The 22543-nt window shown below is 37.7% G+C and overlaps 1 protein-coding gene across 1 annotated transcript; it reads left to right on the top strand.

Moving 5' to 3' along the window:
- Window positions 1-485: 485 nt before the first annotated feature.
- Window positions 486-6399, top strand: LOC105438354 (diamine acetyltransferase 2-like). Its single transcript, XM_030981389.1, has 4 exons — window positions 486-549; window positions 2109-2285; window positions 4620-4660; window positions 6202-6399. Exons 1-4 carry the CDS (start codon window positions 486-488, stop codon window positions 6397-6399), a joined length of 480 nt encoding a protein of 159 aa, XP_030837249.1.
- Window positions 6400-22543: the final 16144 nt, after the last annotated feature.

Raw genomic sequence — 22543 nt, 5'->3', positions numbered from 1 at the left:
CGAGAAAAATTGAATATCAAAATTTACCGGTGCTTCCGGTAAATTTCGAAAATTTTCAAATAGCGCCTACGGCCATAAAATGGTAGCTGCGATCATAAAAATCTCAGAATATGTACATGTAGTTGGGATATATATTTTTCAAACGGGAATACCCAATCGGTCAATTTTAGTCAAGAAACATTGTTTTATAGCTAAAATAATATCTTGACCTTGAGAGGGAGCTTTACAACGAAAAGAGTTTATGATTTACAATTTCATCACTTTAGACTCGATTTCAACCGCGACAAAGATCACTGAATATTGTAGGATCGCATAGATGATAGATAGATAGATAAATGGTTTATTCAAATCAATCAAACATGTAAACAATAAATGTTCATTAATTCCATGCTTCGTAGCTAAAAACTAAATTGCGCAATGGATTACAAAATTAATTATTACAAGGTAAAATTGCACTTACTAATAATAAACTACTATAGATAATAATGCAACTCTTGGCACCGGCGTCGAACCGCTGCGCCACCCCAGTCACCAGTGGGGCACGAGACAGTAAGATCATATACCCCCCTGATGAATAGCACGACGCAACGGATCAACACCCATGCATACAATATACAGCACAATTCACAGTGAAATAATGAATACAAAAGGACAGGTATGGCGGAGGAGAGAAAGAAAGGGGGAGGGAGTATAAGAAAATGAAAACTTTTACATGATTAAAACATTACATACTTAACAAGAAATACATGCGTAATACTGTACATGGCAATTAACTGGTTTAGAACATTTCAACTCTGAAAATAGTAGTGTTGCGTGTGGAAAATTACAAAAATATAAATCTATGTTTAGCATTAATCGTTCAATTTTCTATGAAATCACATTTTTTGTGAATGAATATGCTTCCAATAGTTCATTTGAACCGAATTCATGACCCCATACCAAAACTTAGTAATATCTTTAAATTCGAAAGGTTCGTAATTCCGCAACCCGAAATTCCCATACCATGGCCCCGTTGCGTAAAAAGTACCCTTGATGGTAAGTTTGCCATTATTATCAACTACCAAAGAAACATCACTCAATATCCAACGAAATCAAAGTTTCCATGGAAGTTATCATTAATGGCAAAGTTTCCATGGAAGTTTACCATTAATGGCAAAGTTACCACCAATGATAAGTTTTATGCAACGGGCCTAAGGGTTCATACTTAAAAATGAAATGCGGTTCGTTATTCCGAAGGTACATAAAAACGATAAATGGTTCTATCCCCACATTTGAAAATAATGGGTAAAAATGTGCCACCAGGGTAATTATGTATCCACCCAATTTTGGACGTATTCTACTTTTAAACCAAACTTGTCCAAGACGAAGTAATTTTTCTATATTTTTACCCTAATTGGACAAGTTTGGTAATAAAATGCTTTTGTTCGATACAGGTCAAATATTTGTTTCATTAATAAAATATTGTAATTAAGTTCGTGCTGGGCATTCGGAATTATGAACAATATTTAATTTTTGGAATTACGAACCCTATTTCATTTTCGGAAGTATGAACCCTATTTCGTTTTTCGGAAGTATAAGCCATATATCATCATGATCATGATCTTTTTTTTTCAAATACGAACCTTCAGAATGATGAAAGTTTGGAGTACCGAACCTTCGGTAAATTTGTTCCCCTTACATCGTGTATACATGTATGGCAGCGTTTGGAACCTTTTGAAATTTCAAACATTACGCACTGCCAAACGGCATAGCAACAACTTTACCATTTGCTTCTACTTTATGACCTATATTTACTTATCTCATGCAATTGCTACTTAGAAAAAACGTTAAACGCATGTCACCTGCTAAGATGCAATCATATAGGTTTACCATCCATTTTTGAATGGCCTGAAACATCATCTCCATTTTAATTTTTTGTTATACAGAAAGCACGAGAATTTCTTAATCAGTAATTCAACTAAATAAACTCCAAAAGGCCATGAGTACACCTTGATGAACCTAAACCCGTCTAATTTAAAGAAATTTATTATTATAATTTTTTGTTTCGTTCCTGCATTTTCATTGCCAGAACTATGTTGATTTTACACATTGATTTACATCATCTTCAGATCTTCGTCGAGATGGGTTTGGAGATAATCCTGTGTTCGAGAGCATCGTCCTAGAAGACAGGGAGGCTGATGAGGAATCGTCTATCTTGGGCTACGCCCTCTTTTTCATGGGCTTCTGCTCCTGGAAGGGGCGACTCCTCTATCTTGAAGATTTTTATATCAATTCTGAATACAGAGGTAGGCAAACAGTTATACAATGGATATTTTCAATACTTTGTTCACTAGAAATGTGCCCTCTCCTTGAAATGTGTTTGATTTTAAGATCAACATAGTGAGATTCTAAAAAGAATGTCTAGAGGGTAATTGCGCAGATCGAGGTGAGGTGCATGATAAACACTGGTCTTTTTAGACTATCGGGATGTCGTAATCGAGTGATTTAATGTGCAAAGGTCGTGTGTTCGTGTGTAAGTGTGTGTCAGTTGGGGGGGGGGGGGGGAGAGTAGGGCTGCATTCCCCTCCCGAGAAATTCGAAATCACCCATATTTAGGCACCTCTGATTATCTTTTCAACTTTACTTGATGACAAAATAATTTTTTTAATATATTAACATGTGAATTGAAAGGTCATATTCTGGAAGGCAGCCAAGATCAGAATGTTCCGGTACATCACGTATGTGAAGTGTAAAGTCTACTGCACGCAGTGCAAAGGCTGAGAAGGTGTTTTTTGGTACAATTGTTTACATTTTCATTGTCAATTTCAATGTGCAACATCTCGCTATCTTGATCACAACTGGAGCAAAACGTAAATCATTGTATGTGAAGTGTAAATTCTACTGCTATCAGTGCAAAGGCTTAGAAGATGTTTTAACACGATAAATACCTTTTCAATTTCAATTTTAATGTGCAACGTCACAACCTTTGATCACAACTGGAGCAAAAAGTACTATACTGTATTCAAGATATAAGATCCAAACATTACTTCCGTTTAAAATAAAGGTGAGTTCTGGTAAAAAAAAAAGAAAATTAATTCCCACAGAATCAACCGAAAATTACACTGACTGTTCAAGATTACAAATAAATGTCATTTGTCAAACAATTTTGGTAGAAAATGTATACTGGCTGAGTAATGAGCAAAGAAAGATTAGGAAATCAAGGTTAGCAGCCCCGACACCATTTGTGTAGTCCCATACACATCTTTATGTGTACAGTGCTTGTTACTTTACCAAGACTCGGCCAAATGTATCATGATTTTGATGACTCCAGAAATTTGCAGTACACACCAATACTTACATGCTACATGATCAACTTTTTTCTGATCCATTCCACTCCTTTTCTTTCACGATGCAATCAGAACTCACCTTTATCTTTAAGAGAAACTGGGAAATTTAACTTCCGTCTCTATTTTAACAAAAGAGACATAAAAGTAGACTATAATAGTCGATACACTCGTACGCGCTCGCATAGAAAAGGGCCCAAGTCCGACCTGGTCTCCGTGCATAAGTTTATTCTTTATTTTCTTCATACTCCTTTATCACCAGCCCTTCGAATGTAAGGTCAAGTTCTTTTTTGAAAGGTTGATTTGATACTCCTATATCTGTACACAATTTTGTTTTCTTCATGTAATTGATAAACTTTTCAGAGCGATATTAGCGTATTATATTAAAAGCATTTTCTGAACAATATAATTGAAGATAATAGAATAATAATTATTACAACAAAATGATTATACTTTTAACCGAGAAAGAAAGGGTAAGTAACACCATCAAGATATCAAGGTATAGTCAATGAGAATGATTCGGGAATCGTAATTAGAATTATAACTATTTATTCATTTTCAACCTTCTCAGAACAATATAGTTGACATAATAAAAAAGGAATATTACAAACAATATTATTCTTTGAACATAGAATATACATCTAGTATAATACCACCAAAACTTACCATTGATGGTAACTTTACCATCACTGGTAACTACCATGAAAACCTTGATTTTGATTGGCTGTTGACCCCTAGCTATTACAATGGTAGTTGCCATTGATGGCAAAGTTACCATCAATGGTAAGTTTTATGCAATACATGAGAATGGTTCGAGAATCGTTATACAAATTATACTATAAACCCCCCCCCCCGACATTCTCACAGAATTTATTTTTTCCCCCCTCCAAACTTGTCAGTTTTGTTTGAAAGTATACTCACTTGCTTCTCATTTGTATAACAAATCTTGATACATTGCTTTTAATTGTCTGGAAAGCCGGGTTTTTTGAGCGAAACATAATTGTTGTTTGGTCCGAATTATTAAACAGTTTAAAACATGTTTATTCTGCAACGTGTTATGTTACGTATCCAGTCGGTCAAACGATTACATAAGTTTCACAAAAATGATCATAACTTTGAAGTTTTCAATGAAATTCTTTGTAAGTTCACAGGATACTACTACTACTTTATTTATGTAATTTCACTGGGAATAGCCGGATAATTGTTAAGATGTTTAGATCAAATTGTCGTTGCATTGTTTATGAGACACCCTGTATATGTATATAGCACTCAAGTTTACACATGTTTGTTTACCAGGTACTGGTCTCGGTATAACTCTGTTACACGCCGTAGCGCAGGTATGTATAACTATGGACTTGGCCTACGCGTCTTCAAAATCAATATATCTAAAACAAGATCTTGTCCTTTGATCACATGCACCAACACGACCGACACCCCAGGGCCCAGGCCGACAACAGACCGACACCAGGCCGACAACAGACCGACAACAGACCGACACCAGGCCGACAACAGACCGACAACAGACCGACACCAGGACGACACTAGGCCGACAACAGACCGACACCAGGCCGACACTAGGCCGACAACAGACCGACAACAGACCGAACGAAAAATTCATGTATTGCATTACGTTTAGGGCAGAGAATCTTGTCTGCTTGGAGTCGGTCTGAAGTCGGTAACACCTGGTGTAACAGGTATACAGGTGTTACTGTGAAACATCATATTTTCATGCGACACCTCAATAGATTGAATGTCTGTGAACTGGTTCACCTAGCTTTTAGTACATGACTTGTAATGAATTGTTTCAGTTTATTTAGCCTTAGTATATACCATTAGATCCCAAATAAAACGTTCCCCATTTTCTTCCGCTATTTTCTTCTTTCTCCAACCCCCTTCTCTCTCTCTGACCTTCTCTCTCTATCTCTCACTCACTCATATTTTTCTCCCTTCTCTTTTCTCCTATCCAACCCAATGCAATCTAATCCCACAGATGTTCGATATGGTGCATTTTCCTTGTATTGTAGTTCCAAAAACGCTGCACAGTTATACTAGATCCACCTGTGTGGGCCACTGTAAACAAAAAAAAGGCCGAAACAATCCACTGTTCCCTTTGCAAAAGGATAATGGGACTTCAGTAGTGTCTTGAAGCGGTTAACAGATCTTGCTGTCTTCACAATAGTAGATATCTCTCCTCGTTTGTTTGACTGTCTGCCTCCGTGAACTCTTTCAATATTTGCGGATTTCTGAGGAGAGTGGTTGCAAGGCTATCACTATGAACATCACGGACAAAGGAAGCGGCCAAATATACAGTTCCTCTGGTAGACAAAGGAACATCCCTTCACTGCTATTATGTAAAAAGGTGACACCTGTTCAACACATTTTTACATAAGATAGATAGAAATGGTTTTTATTAAAAAGATCATCGCAGCCAATGGCTGAATTGCGATCCATTTCACAAGGTTATGTACAATACAATTGCAATTCAAATTGAAATAACACAAAATATGACATAAATCAATAATCAAACATATAGACATTTCATAAAAATTCATTGATCAGATTCAAATTTTTGTTAAAAAAAGAAAGAGATAGGGAGAGGTGTAGGAGAGGGAGAGTTGGAGTGATGACAAAGAGAGAGAAGGAGAGAAAGAAAGAGAAGGGGGACGGGAGAGGAAGACGGAAAGAGATATAGAGAGAGAGAGAAAGAGAGAGAGAGTTGAAGAGATGAAGAGACAGACAAAGGGTACCTTATCATTACAGATGAGGGGAGATGGCAAGAAATATTCAGTAATGCAGAAAACAGCAGTGAAGGGATGTTCCTTTGTCTACCTGAGGAACTGTACATTTTGTCCGCTTTCTTTGTCAGTCATGTTCATAGTGTATCCAGGGTACTGTCGTTGAATGGAACCCGGATGTCATGAAGCTCTACAAACGGATCGGTTCTAGGGATATGACGGAGAATGAGAAATGTCATCTAGTGGCCATTGGCCAGGCCGATGTCCAACGATTCGCCCAGACCGAGCTGCCAATGTTCAACGATGGATCACAAATCGTGTCATGTGAGCTTTATCTGTGAAAGACTGAACTGAACTGAACTGAACTGTCCTGTCAAGGGGGTGGGGGTGGGGGGGGGGGGGGTGGACTATATTTTTGACTCAGCATTTGTCAACGTTTCCCTCAAACTCAATGGTCTCGCTACAGGGGGAATGGTGACAAAAGGAAGAAAGAAAGTGACAAGACTAAAGAGAAAGGAAAGAGAGAAGGGGGAAAAGGACGTCTGACCTACACGTACCTCCCACGTCCTCCACTAGCCTTGCAAATGTGCATGTAATTTCCCGAGTAAGGAGTTTGCCCCGACAATCCTTCCAGTACAGTGACCTATCATTGGGTGTATCGACGTACGGGCATATTTTCGTGTAGGGGGGGGGGGGGGGGGGGAGTAACGCTGAAAAGCTTTCAATTTTTCTTGATACATGTATTTTATTTATTTATTTTTATTTTTTGGGGGGATACATATTTGGTTAATAGCATCACACATTTTTAACATTCAATTTCTCTCGTGCATGCACTACCACCACTACGTAGAATTAAACAAAGTGGCATTTTGCAATACATTAACGAGTTTTGTCAACTCCAATGTCTAGATGCCCTGAGATCTTTATTTATTTCATTTCAAAACAAAGTTATCAAATAACAAAATCATTGAGGCGGGCCGAAATAAAAAGGAAAAGAGGAGGGGGACAAGAAACAAGGGATTATCATAACAAAGTTTATTTGGCCTTATGACATATGCCGTCGTCATTGTGAGAGCTTTGTGAACACAATGACCATGATGGTTGGTATTGGATGACGGGAAATATATTTTTCAGGAGAACTGTATTTTCTCATACCCTGGCTTGAAAATTGAGTCCTTGTAAGGCATTTCACTACTTGAAAAATATTTGCTGTGTAAACAGGGATATTGTATGTCTCTGGTCTAAATAGAATAGGCACAGTGAATTCTTGACGTTTGAATAAACACGGTATGTATTATGACGTCATGGCACATTGTGTGCTGAATCATGAATATATGAATGCTAGGCCAAGTCCTAGGAAAATCACCTGTCTCCATAATAGATGTATACCCACAGGAAACTCGTGAAACAATTTGAATATTTCAAGATTTTCGCTTCACAAAGAATCGAGAATTCAATTAACAAAAGGTCGTGAGGGCCTCTTGCCCGGAAATATACCATCCGGATCCCGAATATTGAGAGCATATTTTTATTGCAAAGATGTTTTTTATTCATTAATATACACTAGATAAAGTGTCAAAAAATACACATCCGGTCATCTCTTTGCCACGAATCATCCTGATTTATCAATTTTGCAAGAAGTGAAAGGAACGATTTAGGGGAAGAATTTTGGTAAGAATTTTGGTAAGAATTTTATTTCGATATAAAAATAAAACAAATAAGGTTATATTCGGGCGTCATGCTGCCCGAATATCGTCATATCATTATGCGGATGGACCTCGCTGCCTAAAACTATTTCTACTTTGCGAGCGAGCGAAGCGAGCGAGGACAAATGCAGTTTACCATCTCTTAAATGTCATTGCCTCTTATCAAAATACCTTAATGGTATCTATAGGCGTGTCGCAGTTTCTGATACTTTGTTTCATGAAGTTTACCTTATTTCAAAATATATTGACTCGCGGCTCTCCGGTTGGCAAACGTTGTGCTATAGACGTTCAATATTTCAGGGGGAAGGGCGGATTGACGGAAGGCCGGTAGGGGATCAACTCCTTGCCCCTTTAGAGTGGGACAATTTGCATTTTAAAGTGAAAGAGACAAACGTACACATACTCTCTCTGTCTCTTTTCCAGTAGGTCTTCTATCTTTCACTCCTATTTCCATTTATGTTTTACACTCTGCTGTAGGCCTAACCTACAACAAGGACTCAGATCGGATTACTCAAAGCTTTCTCGATGATCGTTTAATGCACCTCTTACAACAGATTTCATTTAGGACTTATCAGGTTTGGGGCCCACGTTACTTATTCACATAATAGTATAATCTGTAAAGAGCGCTTTTCGAGCTACTCTCCTCATATCATTTCACGTTCTTGTGCATTTTTTTCTTCATTTCTCTCCTCGCTCTCACCTCTTTTTTTTTTTTTTTTTTTTTTGTGTGTGTGTGTGTGGGGGGGGGGAGGGATCTGATTTTCTTTCAATTTCTTTGTTGTTGTTGTTGTTGTTGTTGTTGTTGTTGTTGTTTTTTTTTTGGGGGGGGGGGCACATGCCCTCTGCCCTATACCACCAGTTTCCCCCGTGACCCCCGTATCTACGCCACTGATGGCTGCAGACTAGTGTATAGGCTAGTCTGGACTGACGTTTTGATGTTTAATAGACACGCTGATAACGGCTGATTATGTGGTGAATGTATAAAGATAAGATGATGCAGCTTAACATGTCAATAATGGCTTATCATAATCTTTGTCTGCATTTTCAATCGGTAATTTTTAACGACAAGAAAATGCGACAAAGGGGAAGAAGAAGAAGATAAAGAAGAAAAAGACGAAGAAGAGGAGAAAGAAGAAACGTGAGTAGATGTACTCTGCATGATGTGACTAAAATGTCAATCATAGCTTATCCCAATCATTATCTGCTCAAACGGCAATTATCAGTACGATGAGAGAATTGAAAGAAGGCCAGACAAAAAAACAAGAACAAAAGAAAAGAAAACAAAACGAAAACAAAACTCGAAAGAGAGGAGATGAAAAACAAGAATATGAATATATGGTTCAGAATGTTTGTTTTTAAAGGAATAACAGTCCGAAGAATTTCTCAGAAAAAAGAAATAATGAATAATAATGAGCTTTCCCTCTAAAAGTGGCCGGAATATGTCCTTCATAGTTTATAAACACATTCTATGTTCTCAGAATGCTTTTGTATTGAATTGGTAATTGTACAAAAAAATCTTTTAACATGTATATATGTGTCAGCGCTCAAAATACACGGGGGCGGTGGGCGATTCGCCCCCGTGAGCTCCATAATCGCCCCCGTCAGGTTGCTCACGGGGGCGATTGCAAAATTAAAAATCGCCCCCGTGGAATTATAAAATAAAGATTATCTTTTCTAATATAACTTTAACACAATATTGAGTATCAATTTTTAAACCTTACACCAATTAAATGGAACTTAGATGGCGCTTTCTCTCCCATCTCTATGAGTATTACAGATACAAATAACGAAAGAGCGCAGTGCAGCTAGTGCGACCGTCAGCAGTGGCTATACTGGGCCGGTAGTACCGGTGAGCACGCTGACGCCCAATATCTGCCGGAGCTGTAGACGATCGCGCAAGGACTGAAACATGGAGAAGTTTTTCGTTGTGAAAAGTGTGAATCCTCTGAAATCTGGTGATTCTAAAAGACCATCAAATAATGTAACTCGACCAGTAAATCAATATTGAGAAGAAGAAGAAGCCCAAAGATGTCGCAGGGGCGTATCTAGGCGGTTTAGGGGGTTTAACCCCCCCTCCCCCCTTGGGCTGCCAAGTGAAAATGTGATGTGCATAGAAAAATACTATCATGTGTCTAGACCTACGCAGTATTAGTAGATGTCAGTAGGTGCCAGGAAAACATCACTAATGGGTTCAAAAAAGCACCAAAAAATAGTTTTGCAAAGAATGTAATTTTGTAATACAAAAACTTCAAAAACCTGTGAGGGGTAGCATAGAGCTATACTGATGGGGGGGGGGGGGTGGCAGTGACCCCCCAATAAAATTAAAAAATGGGTTTATTTCTAATTTGATACCAGCGATTTACAAATGTTGCTAAAATGGAATTATTTTTCCATGAGCTCCCAGGGGCTCTACCCCTTGTACCCAAAGAAGGGCTCTTAGGCGGGCCCCTGGTTGCTCATCTGGCCGTTATTAAATGCCTAAAATCTCTGAGCTACCGGGGGCTCTGCCCTCTAGACCTCACTCCAACTAGTGACCTGCGAGTATCACAAATAAGGTATCACAATATGCTCATCTGACCGTTATTAAATGCCTAAAACCCTGACTGCTCATCTAACTGTAATTAAATGCCTAAACCCCTTAAGCTTCTTGGGGCTTTGCCCCTGGACCCCACGCCAATTTTAGCTCCACTTCCTTCGCTCGCTTTGCTCCACCTGATCGTAAATACTTTAGCCCCCCACACCCCCCTCCCCAACTTTTTTTGCTCATTACGCCACTGGCCCCTCTTACTCAATATGTTCCTTCATCCCTCACATTTTGTCCCCCGGGTCATGAAAAGAAATCGCCGCCCCTGATTGTAGGTGTTTGAAGCCCTAATTAATTAGAGAGCCAGCTAGCTTAAATCTACCCTATTCTCTTTCGACATGTATTTCTTTGTTTTTCCTTCAATCTATCCTCTTCTTTTTCATCATGTACTTCTTTGTTTTTTCCATATAAATGTATTCTCTTCTCTTCCGTTATGTATTTCTTTGTTTTTCCTTCTCTACCTCCTCTCCACCCTCCTTATGTATTTTTTGTTTTTCCTTTTCTATTATCTTCCCTTCCCTGGGTGTACATGGGTTCAAGTCTCAGTTTATTCAGTTTTGTTGCCTATATTATCGAGGCAAAACAATAAATAATCAAAGTCTAATTGTTTGTGACCTCTTTGCAGGCTTTACGTATATCTCGTTATGTATGAAAATGAGTTCATACTGGAATCTGGGCTCGCCGTGTTACGAAAAAATAACACGCCTCCGGCCATGACTAGAGGTTGTTGCAATATGAGCGTAGGTTGTCTCATTCAGTGACTAAGACTGCAACAGTTTATGTCATGGAAGCTTTAAAAATAATTCTATGCAAACCGTTGGGTATAAAACAAAAATACATACTGCACAGTCATTCGCTAGGGAGGCTAAACTCCGTTGCAGCTGACCATGTACTAGAGGAGACGACACTTACATCCTAAAGTGTTGTGAAGGGAAAATCCCTGTTTCAGCCCCAAGAGTTAGTGGCAACGACCCCTCGTGAACGGAGTACTCGTGATACGTGTTTTCTACATTATCTTTTTTGATATTCTCCATCTTTATTGAAAGCTTTTGCGTTGGCTCTTTCTTTTTTCATTTTCCTGGTGGCACTACCGGGTCATTAGCCCCCCCCCCCACAACGGCGGAAGATATGAGTCCAATCTCTTTATTCTAGCATGACAATAGGGAGTAGATCATGTTAATGCGTTAAATACTCTTGAAAGTACAGAAGGTTGACGGATTATTTGTGACAAAAAAAAGGGCTGTTTCTCCTTCTAACTTTATTCTATGAAGTTAATCAGGCAGTGTTAATGCAACAAGGGTTTCTGTTATTTATTACAATAGGGAGCAGAACATGCAAGGCGTAAAGTACTCTTCAAAGTACAGAAGGTTGACAGATTATGGGTGGCACAATAAAGGGCCGATCCTCTTACTTCTATGTCTTCAATCGAGCATTAGGGACTTTTTTAGATTTGCAAGTCGACATAGTGGACTGCTACGTGTGGCGTCCTTTTAAGGCACTGACAGTGCCTTAAAAGGACGTCATAGTGTCTTAAAAGGACGCCACACGTAGCAGTCCACTATGTCGACGTGCAAATCTAAAAATCCCTAGTGTCGAAGCAACCAGTGAACGAATGAAGAAATACGTTGTCCAATGTGATCTTCACTACCTCCTGGACAATAACCCTTCAGATAAATTAAAGTTTTCTGTTTAAAATTGAGTGTCCATTAAAGGTACTATGTCCCTTTTGCAGCTAACCTCAAATTCTGTAGAACTTTGCAGGAATTATGAATATGTCATGTATGTCCTATCTGTGAAATTTAAACGTTAGCAGTGTCCTCATATTCAAATTATGCAAGGAAACCCGTTTACTTGCTAGACTTCACTGCCAGACACTATTGACTGACTGACTGGCTTCTTTTCTTCATTGGTGATTAAATACATGAAAAGAGTTGTAAAGGGTACATGAGTCTACAAAGTCTACATCAATAACCCACTTCTTGTGATGGCCAAGATTAAAGTGATTGAATCTTTGCGCAGCATAAAACGTATGACCATTCGGTACAATAATTGTCTAAAAATCAAGACTATTACTTTTGGGCTCTATCGCCCTAAAGTCGATTTGACAACTAATAGTCGTTATTTTCCCACTTGAAGACATTTTCAAGCCCCACTTTTTTTAGGGAAGTTCTAAATTAATATTATCTTTCAAATGCAGTTGGAATTTAACTTTTTCATTTTTTTGGCCTGCAAATGGGACATAGTATCTTTAAGAGATAGAGAAATTTCACGTGACATGCGATCAGGACCGCATATAACGTGATTTTTTTTCTCCTTTGGGGCACTGCAAAAATGGATATGGATATTATCATAGGTCGTCTAAAAAGAATAGATCCTGAGTCATACCATTTTGAAAGAAAAAAAATATTTTAGTCACTTTGTGTGTTGGAACAAACAGAAAAGATGTCCGCCAGCTACATCACAGAGAGATTACTAATTCAGTCAATTTGAGAAGCCCGTACCGTAGTGATTACAACTTTAACAAACTTTATAATTTGTTTCATATTTTTATCTGTCCGATTTAATTCAAACTTTCACCAGTCAATTTTGTTTTGCCCTTATCTGCTTTCCTCTAGCCAAGAGTAGTTTGCTATGAAGGTTGAAGCACTTTAGACCTATACAGGAAATGCATAATGTAAAAATTATGAACCGCCGCTGACAAATATACGACAGGAAAATTAAATTTTAAACTTTAGAATCATTATCTTATCAGGAGATGGAATTCTGAAAGATGTGCACTTAAATGATGGGTCAGTAACCAACAAGTTATGATCTTGGAGGTCACGGAAATGAAAGGGATCCGGTAACTTTGTCTTAGATCCTTTAAAAAAAAATCCTTGATTTAACTCATGCTGCAATGATAATTATAATCAGTCAGGAACCCCATGATTTTTACAAGCCGATTGCCTGTCTGATTATCAAGATATTTATGATTGAAAATCGAATCAAATTTTGCGTTTGCCAAACGGTTTTCATAACTGAGTCTATTGGGGAGAGCTAGTATGGTAAAACCGGTCACTGAAAGGTTTTTACTTTTTTGAGGCACTTCTTGATGATTTTGAAGCGCAATTTTTTAGGGCTTTTATATAACACCATATCACAGACACTGATAACACGTAGGGCCGTTCTTCTCAGATTTAACATTGTTAAACGATCCCTTTAAATTTAAGCAATCGTCTCATACATTTATATTTGATTATAACACCCAGATTTATTTTATTGTCTGTCACATTATATTACCTGCAATAACAAGAAGACAAGATACCGGGGTCAGCTAGTAACTCCATGGGGTCATCAACCTGGACCTTGTTTATAATGTCTTAACAAAATACATCTGTCACACTAATGAAACCTAGGCCAGACCGTCTACAGATCGAGCAGCAAACTGCATTAACCCCAAAGGCCGAAATCGGTCGGTTCGGCGGTGTGACTGGTCCGGGATAAGATTTTGAAATATATGTAAAGATACCTGGAGAACCACAGTTTATTAGTACAACATTGATATGACTCCATACCTATAGAAAAGTTAAAGATAAACTCCAGTTCTGGTAAAAAAAAGAAAATTAATTCTCACAGAATCAAACGAAACTTACACTGAATGTTCAAGATTACAAATAAATGACATGTGCCAAACAATTTAGGAAGAAAATGTATACTGGCTCAGTAATGAGCATATAAAGACAAGGAAATCAATGTAGTACTAGCCCCGACACCATGTGTGTTGTCACATATAAAGCTTTATGTGTACAGTGCTTGTTACTTTACCAAGACTCGGTTAAATTTATTACGATTTTGATGACTCCAGAACCTAGCAGTGCACACCAATACTTACATGCTCCATGATCAACTGTTTCTGATCCTTTCCACACCTTTTCTTTCACAATGCAATCGCATTACCAGTACCAAAGTTTATCTTTAATTCATAAAGGTGATATCATAATGTCAGATTGAGTTCACCTCCAATTCAGAGCTTTTAAGAAGAAATATTCAATACATCGTCAAGCCCGGTTCTTTCACATGTTATACCTCGGTCCCAACGACTTCAGACCGACTCCAAACCGACCGATTCTCGGCCATAGATGTAATATCACGTAGACGTATTTTTTTAAAATTTTTCGTTCAGTATGTACTCGGTCTGATGTCGGTCTTGTCGTTGTGACTATTATCATTTTTCTAAATGTCAAATCTCCTATTAAAAAAAGGAAATCAACTTTCACTGTTTTTCTCTCCAATTTGTCAGAACCCTTCATGGGGGGGGGGGGGGGGGGGGGCGATTTTCAAATTTTCGGGGGTAAAAAAAAAATTAAAAATTCGTGCGCCTTACCCCCCCCCCCCCCCACCCTCGCTTATTAACCGGCTAGCTATTTCGCCCCTGATACCACGACAACTTCCACAAATTTCACTAGGCACAATGGAAAATGAATGCAAGAACACCCAATCTCCCTCTAAAATTATTTCTCTGGAACCGTTCCTCAATGTATCGACAAATGATCCGACTTAATTCAAAGACAAATCCATAGGAACTATTTTACTTTATATACCTCACTTAAGAAATCCAGCAATCTGATTGGTCGAAATTGTATTCATAAACTTTAACTATTCCTATAAAATTCCCGGTAAAATTCCAAACCCATTTAATAGTTCTAAAATAATATTTCCAAACTCCCAGTTACCATGGTTACCGGGAAAATAGTTGAATACCCATAGGTTCACATGTTAAAAACGGGTTTGAGCGATCGCGGATACCGTACGTGTGCGAAGAATTGGTCGATAATTTCAAACCGAAGGCAAAAATGGCTGAAGAAACTCTCCCAAGATTTCAACTTCTTGATGATGATCAAATGCAAGAGGCTTGCTGACAGCAGGGACATGCTATACAGAGCACCAAAAAGGGTACGTTAAATTCTCCATCAATTTTTTTCAAAAGTCTAGGCCTATAGATTCTAGTAAGTAGGTCTAGTGCTAAAATCCTTCCCGTAGAGATTGCACGGAATTCAGATTGCACACAACCCTATGGCTATGCATTGGCATTGCGCACTGGCGTTGCATTGCAATATGCATTGGCATTGCAAACTAATATTGCTCGTGATTCTGAAGGTGATACTCAATAAGTGAGGTGTCATATGAAAGCGCAGGTTTTTCTCCATATTCCCCACAGGGCCGGCTCACCCCCAAAATTGTGAAAATATCTTGCTTAGACTAGAATCTAGATCTAGTCTACTCTCAAAGATACACTCATAAAAAAACAACCGTACAGATAAACTAGAGAAAGGCCAAGGTGGTGTCATAAGTTGACTCTTTTGTTTCCGGCATATAAAAGTATTAATGACTGCTTTAATATTGAGCGTATAAACACAACTATTTCTCTCAGAGCAGTCATTAATACTATAATAGTTTCATATATGCTTGCTTGGTCAAAATTTCAAAGGAGATTAACGACAAAAAATCAGACGTAGATTGACATTTTTCGGCTGATCAAACAATTATATCCCACGGAATGCAGAGGTCATCTATTGATTTGAACCATGACCTCAGTATCAGGTCAAACAGGTAACTTTAAAGAAATATGTACAACTACCCCAGTTACAATGACCTATTTGTTTGTTTTTGAATACTTGAACCTCAGTCTACTTTGAGAAGAAAAAAACCTGGTACAACTTTTTTTTACAAAAATGGGTTACTTCCTTGGACCCCAAAGATGTAACACGATGCCTTATCCATCATAAAAGATGATTAAAAGGAAACGAAGCCAGTTAAAAAAAAAGTAGGCACTTTCCCGGTGCCATTTCCCGGGGCCATTTTCAACAAAGCCTCAAGTCTAATTTCTCTCCCCTCTTTCTCTTCTCTGTCTCCTATACTCACCCCATTGGATGTCCTCTATTTCACCTCTTTCTCCCTCCCCTCTGTCACCTTCTCTCTTTCGTTCTTTCAACTTCCTCTAAAACAATGGACGTGCTCCCTCGTGTATCTAATAATAATATTAATAATAATACATTTATAGAGCGCAGAAACTATCGAACATCAAGTATATATTCTACTGCGCTACAAGAGCTCCTGCATGGTATGCTTAGATTTACAGTTAATTGAAAAGATGTGGTTTCAGTTTTAATTTGCAGATATTCAAAGATGGTAATTTCCTGACTTCGAATGGTAAGTTATTCCAGAGTTTTGGGGCTGCACAGGCAAATACTCGATCACCTAGCGTTATTTTTGTTTAGATATCCATTTCCCCCATTTTTCTCTTTCTCCCCTGACTCTCTATCGCTTTCTTCTTAATAATTGGCATCAGGGCAAACCGCTTTATATATATATATTATTTCCAATTTGTTACCCTTTATCTGGGCTTTATCGAGACTTCATTCAGTTTTGCTTTCCGAAGAAAGCGAAACGTTGTCCCAATTACACCGAGAACGTAGAGCCCAAGGGCCGAAAAAAGGTTGTACGGATATATTCCGTTGACTGTTGGTCTGTAGTCGATTTCCTACGTTGACCTAATTCTTATCTTCAACCCTGAACCTTGCAAACAACCTTCAAACTCTGACCCAAACGACGAACCTATAACCTTAAATCTAATCGCAACCCTAACTCTAAACCTGTGACGAAATTAATTGGGAACAATAACCCTGTTTACTAATTATATCCATATTTTTTCAACACAAGTTTCCCTTTATAACTTAAAGGCTTGTTAGAGGCTTGCCCGGCATAGTTACAGCTAACGTATGCAAAGCGGATTCCATTCATAGAGAAAACGGTTGATAACCAGGGATACGGGAGAGAAACATGTACAGATTGATATACATTAAAGGGGGTGTAGCATGGCAAATACTGGTTAACGGCCTCTACGACTTCTTTTGGACAACTGCACGTAAATGAATGGACCTGATTTAACATTCTCCTCACGCTTCGGTTCCGCTTATGTTGCACACACGCGTGAATACTGTGGTCGTGTCGTCCCGATTAGCGTCACTAGTCCCGACTAGTTCCGAGTCAGGCACGGGATAGACACGTAGTCTCGTCATGCTACACTCCCTTTAATAAACAAGCCTATTATCGAAGTAGCACAATGACCTCAAAACGGTTGTCTCACAATCAAGAACAATTTTGACCTAGATTTCTATAAACCCGAGATTCGGACTTACATAACCCCGGCGGGCAAATACGTCAAATTACTATTGTGACGTAGTATGATTTGTTTCTTTCTTTTATTCATTATTTTATATTGCTACTCGCGTTGCTGTCTTTTCTCACGTCTACTAATTTGTTGACAGACTGAACTCAAATATTTTCCACAGGGTACGTGCTACATTTTGGCCTTGACATGCTCATAAACTTGACAAAGGTATCAGACGAAACGATATATATACGGCTTCCTTTTTCCTTTTTTTTTAACGTTTTTCTTTTAAATTCTCTCAGTAACTCAATTATTTGTTTTATTGAATGGTTTCTGTTTTATAAGCAAAATGAGTACACGTCCTTGACATCGAATGCTACCCTCCAATAAAATAAATTTTAATCAATTACAGTAAAGAATTTGCTGTTTAATATGAGATTATAAGATTGAAAACTAATCAAAAGCAAAGCTTTGTGGTTTGGTTACAATGCATTCACGCAAACTCCATCTCATTTCTACCTATATCGACCTACCTTCCCCCCAGTCGCTGAAATGATTGTGCAACTCCAAGCAAAATGAAAATGCTATTTCATTTGGAGCAAGTCGCTTTGCGTCCTCCTCGGTTAAAGCTTGGCCTGCCTTCACTCGTCACACTATCCTATAAGTAAAAAAAACTCTGCTAACCACTAAAAATACCTAAATTACCTATAAATGCAAAAGCTTTCTAAATAGAAAAAAAATCTTTGATACAAATAATCAGCTATGGTTTGATTCAAGATCCGTTTATTAATCACAAGTTAAATGGTGCGTGGACATTTAGCCTATGTGTCAATATCTTGACAATGTAGTTACAGTTGCAGAACTATTTAAATGGTTCATCAATTCAGATGAAAGGAAAATAAATCTACTAAAATTCCAAGTATATATTATTAAAGATTTAAAAAAGGGGAAAATTTAAATGTATTCCCGTAAGAGAATGATTAATTTTCTCCCTTGAGGCCGGGGAAATGAGTAATTTCAAAGGAATTCAAAGTCATGGTTGCCTTGCGTCCTACTACATTTTGGATTAAACGGTTACTTAACTTGCATTTCACAATTGTAAATGACCTTGTAACCTCGACCAGATGAATGCTCATTGCGGGATACATACGCATTCCATATATTCGCAAATAGCCTACGGCCGATTTTCATTGTATTTGCTACCGTTGAGAAGCCAAGCAAGTAAAAGAGACTAAATTGTATTTCAAAAACGGTTATTAAAGGTGAAGTTTAACCCCCAAATTTTTATTATTATTATTGTGATGGAGTGAGATATCAAAAACGATACAGAAGCAGATGACTTAAGCTAGAATACCTTTGAGATATATATATATATATATATATTTTTTTTTGGGGGGGGGGGGGGGGGTAGGAGAGGGAGGTGAAAATGACAGGTTCACTATCCCTGATAGACGCATATACGCATAAGCTACATACCGAAATCCGATAACAAGAAAGCTCAGGGCCCTGTTACATAAAACTTGATATCACTAACATGATACAAGCTACTGTTATAAGCTACTGAAATCATGGCATCTGATTGGCTGAGAGCAAATTTGTCATAGAAATTTAGCAGTTGTCATCAGGTCATATAGATAACAAGTTTTATGAAACGCGCCCCTGGACTTTTGAATCTGTAATCAATCAAACTCAAATTGGCAACGCTGTGACGTATCACGCGGACTCGTCTCTCATTTGCTCTGTACAAAAAGTTTCATCATGGACAGAAAGTCCTGTATCGTTTCATAAATATTCATTTTCTTAGTTGCTGATGAAGGATATGTATATGTTGTCCATGCAGGGGTTGTGTAGAAACATATGTGCCATGATCCACGCGGCATGTATTTGAGGGAGAAAGTACAAGATTACGATTTTACAAAGCAAATGAGTGGATCTTGCAAGATACGTCAAAAAGTTGTCTATTTGTTTTTGATCTATTGAAATTTTCAAAAATTAATACCTTCCTAATTTTTATAGGAATTTGCCCGAACTTTCACTGATCGGTTTCTCTCAATTTTTCTGTTTTTATTTTCATCTTTTAGAACCAACCAAATAGTATCAAGCTAGACTGCCCCTTTAACGAATGAAAGAATGCGAAGAGATTCTTTCACAAATGTTTATCGTTCCGTCTCGGTGTATAGGGTAGTTTTTTGTTCTTCTTTTCGCTTACAATTGTCCCTAATTCCGGATTATCAAAGAAAGAACTCTTACGTCAGGACCACTAATCTTGTATTCAAAGTCGTCTCGGAGGTGGTTTAATATTGCCGATACAAAGCCGATGTCTCTTGAATTACCACACGATTTTATTTATTACGTCACATAGGTATTTACAAGAAGAATTCGTATGCTACTATAATATAAATACGAGTGAATGAGATACTCGATTCGGGTACTACACCTATACTAGCATTCTGTATTCCCGAATTCGCACAATTTTGACCGAAGATTTACGCGGGAATAGCTGCAAAATCCCGCCATTGCATGATGCAAGACCGATAAAATTAAGAGGCAAGAACGAAGAGTCGTATTGCCTCATATGGCAAAGACTTTGTCGGTTTAAATTTAGTATCGATGGGTACATAGGAGTCCGTCTGCCGGTTCGACTGATTTTTTTTTGACAAGATGCTCGTAGCCCTTGATATTATTGTTCCTCTCTTCCTCTTCATCCTTCTTCTTCTTCTTCTTCTTCTTCTTCTTCTTCTTCTTCTTCTTCTTCTTCTTCTTCTTCTTCCGCATCATCTTGTTCTTGTTCTTCTTGTTCTTCTTGTTCTTCTTGTTCTTCTTGTTCTTCTTGTTCTTGTTCTTGTTCTTGTTCTTGTTCTTGTTCTTGTTCTTCTCCTTATTCTTCTCCTTCTTCTTCTCCATTCTTCTACGTGTCCTTCTTCTATTCCATCTTATTGCTAGGGCTCGTACAACTAAGATTTTCCATTTTTAACGCCGGTCATCACTCGACCTGAAATCTATCTCGTATTTTTGTCCTGCTACTCCGGCGTATATATCATTTATACATTGTAAATGCTCTGTTTTGTATTGTATTGTTTTGCTTTGTTTGACTGCACTGTATACTTAAATGATGTACATGTTTATTTTTTCTTATCGATTTAATAAACTTTGAACGTTGAGTTATCAAAGTTAGGGTAGGGATGATAATACTAGTCTGTATTCCAGGCTGTCGACTGATATCCCAAAGCAATGAATGATGAAACATTCAAACCTATTGATTGCGTTATCATTGACTCGTATGCTTTACTATATCATGGTTACACTATTTAGACGATATTATTTGTAGTGTTTTAGTTTGATATTGAAGGATACAAGAATTATATTGCGTATATGAACGAAACAAAATATGTGGAAAATAAAATGGAAAAGAAGAAAGAAATCTCAAACACAACAATGCTCTTTATGCCGTCATAAATCCACTTAACCTATAGCTACACACAACTAGTACAACCTAAATTCTCTATTTTTCTAACTTTTCCGGTTAATTGATGATATTATTGAAATGTAAATAATCATCAAATCGCTACTAAATCCCACGAATTGAGGATTGGTAAGCAGCCAAACTTAAACAAACACAAAACAAAAGGCAGAACTGTGTTCATGTATCTCCTAATCGTTAAAGGCCCACTGCACTACTTGTAGCTACTTGCGCCCTCTATATAACAAACAATGCCTAATCGGTGACCATTGGTCCCCCATGACCCTCTTTTTCTTATGTTAACTGATAGCTGAGTTGATGAGATAACCACCTGTCCAGTGACCTTGCAGGGCAGTCTAATCCCTCCTGTAAACTACGGCAGATAAGCTTTAAAACCAGAAATAGAACGTTCTTCGTATAATGATAGGTTTTCCCGGCCAATTTCGTCAAAGCAGCGATCAATTTCACTAACGTGCATTCATTTTTGAGCGAATTTTCTCCACTCGTTGTTCCCCTGTTTCATTTTTTTAACTTTTTGCATTCAATTTCGTTTCGAGTCACTGAATTTTCTAAACATGCACATTCAAATTAAAGCTTGGTTCAGTCTATTTGGAAACGCATAAGCGTCATTCAATTTCGCCAATGTTGAGTGGGAGGAGAATTCTTTCGCGAATTGCGGTTTCATTTTCGTCTATGGGTAACCTCTTTCGTAATCGGGCCATTCAAATTAAAACTAGACCTTATAATCATTGTTTGAGGCTCGATGTTTATACGAATAATCCTTATTTAAATATTTTTTATCTATGATCTTTTCTGACTTGATTTCACATTATACAATCTTTTTATTTGTCTGATAGATTTTTATTGCATTTAATGTTTTCTCTTTCTTTCGATATCTATTTTTGTTGAAACATTTCTTTATACATGTCTTCATATTTGTCATTACAAATGAGGTTATTTTTTAAATGGTTTGTTTTGATGAATCTTGATTGAGTAGGTCATCTTTATTTCATTTAATGTTACATCCTTTTCTTTATTCATCATTGTATATTGTTCCATCATGTCCATGTTTAAAGTTCAATTCTAACACTGTCCATGATTTGTGTACATATAGCTTGTGCTTAGAAGAGAAGTCACAAATTGTGCACCGTCCTTCTCTGGGGACAGTTACCTGTGTAATGACAGATATCTGCTCACGAATATGCATGTCATTCCTACAAGTAGACTTGGCATTAAATTACTCAAATGGAAGTGACAAGTTAACATCAAATGAAAAGCAATGCACAAATGTCACATATGAATGCCTAATCACGGAATTAAATGCTCGAATACATACCACCGTCTGTACGGCGCGAATTTGAATGCTCTTTGCACGCTTTTCAAAATTGAATACTCGTTTTGCACGTCTCCGTGACGAAAGTATGAAATCGCATGCTACTAAATCAAATTGAACGACGCAATTAGCTTTTTGAATGTTTATCTACATAGTCATTCAATTTCGTACGAACTTGAATGAACGTAACGTTAATTCTGATGCTAAGTTTACGAAGTTAGGCGGGAAAACCTATATTATGTTATAAATTTG

Source organism: Strongylocentrotus purpuratus, unplaced genomic scaffold (assembly GCF_000002235.5).
Source record: "Strongylocentrotus purpuratus isolate Spur 01 unplaced genomic scaffold, Spur_5.0 spur5_scaffold_12, whole genome shotgun sequence".
Taxonomy (NCBI): domain Eukaryota; kingdom Metazoa; phylum Echinodermata; class Echinoidea; order Camarodonta; family Strongylocentrotidae; genus Strongylocentrotus; species Strongylocentrotus purpuratus.
Note: the sequence above shows the minus strand (reverse complement) of the source record. Positions and strands in the feature narration are given on the sequence as shown.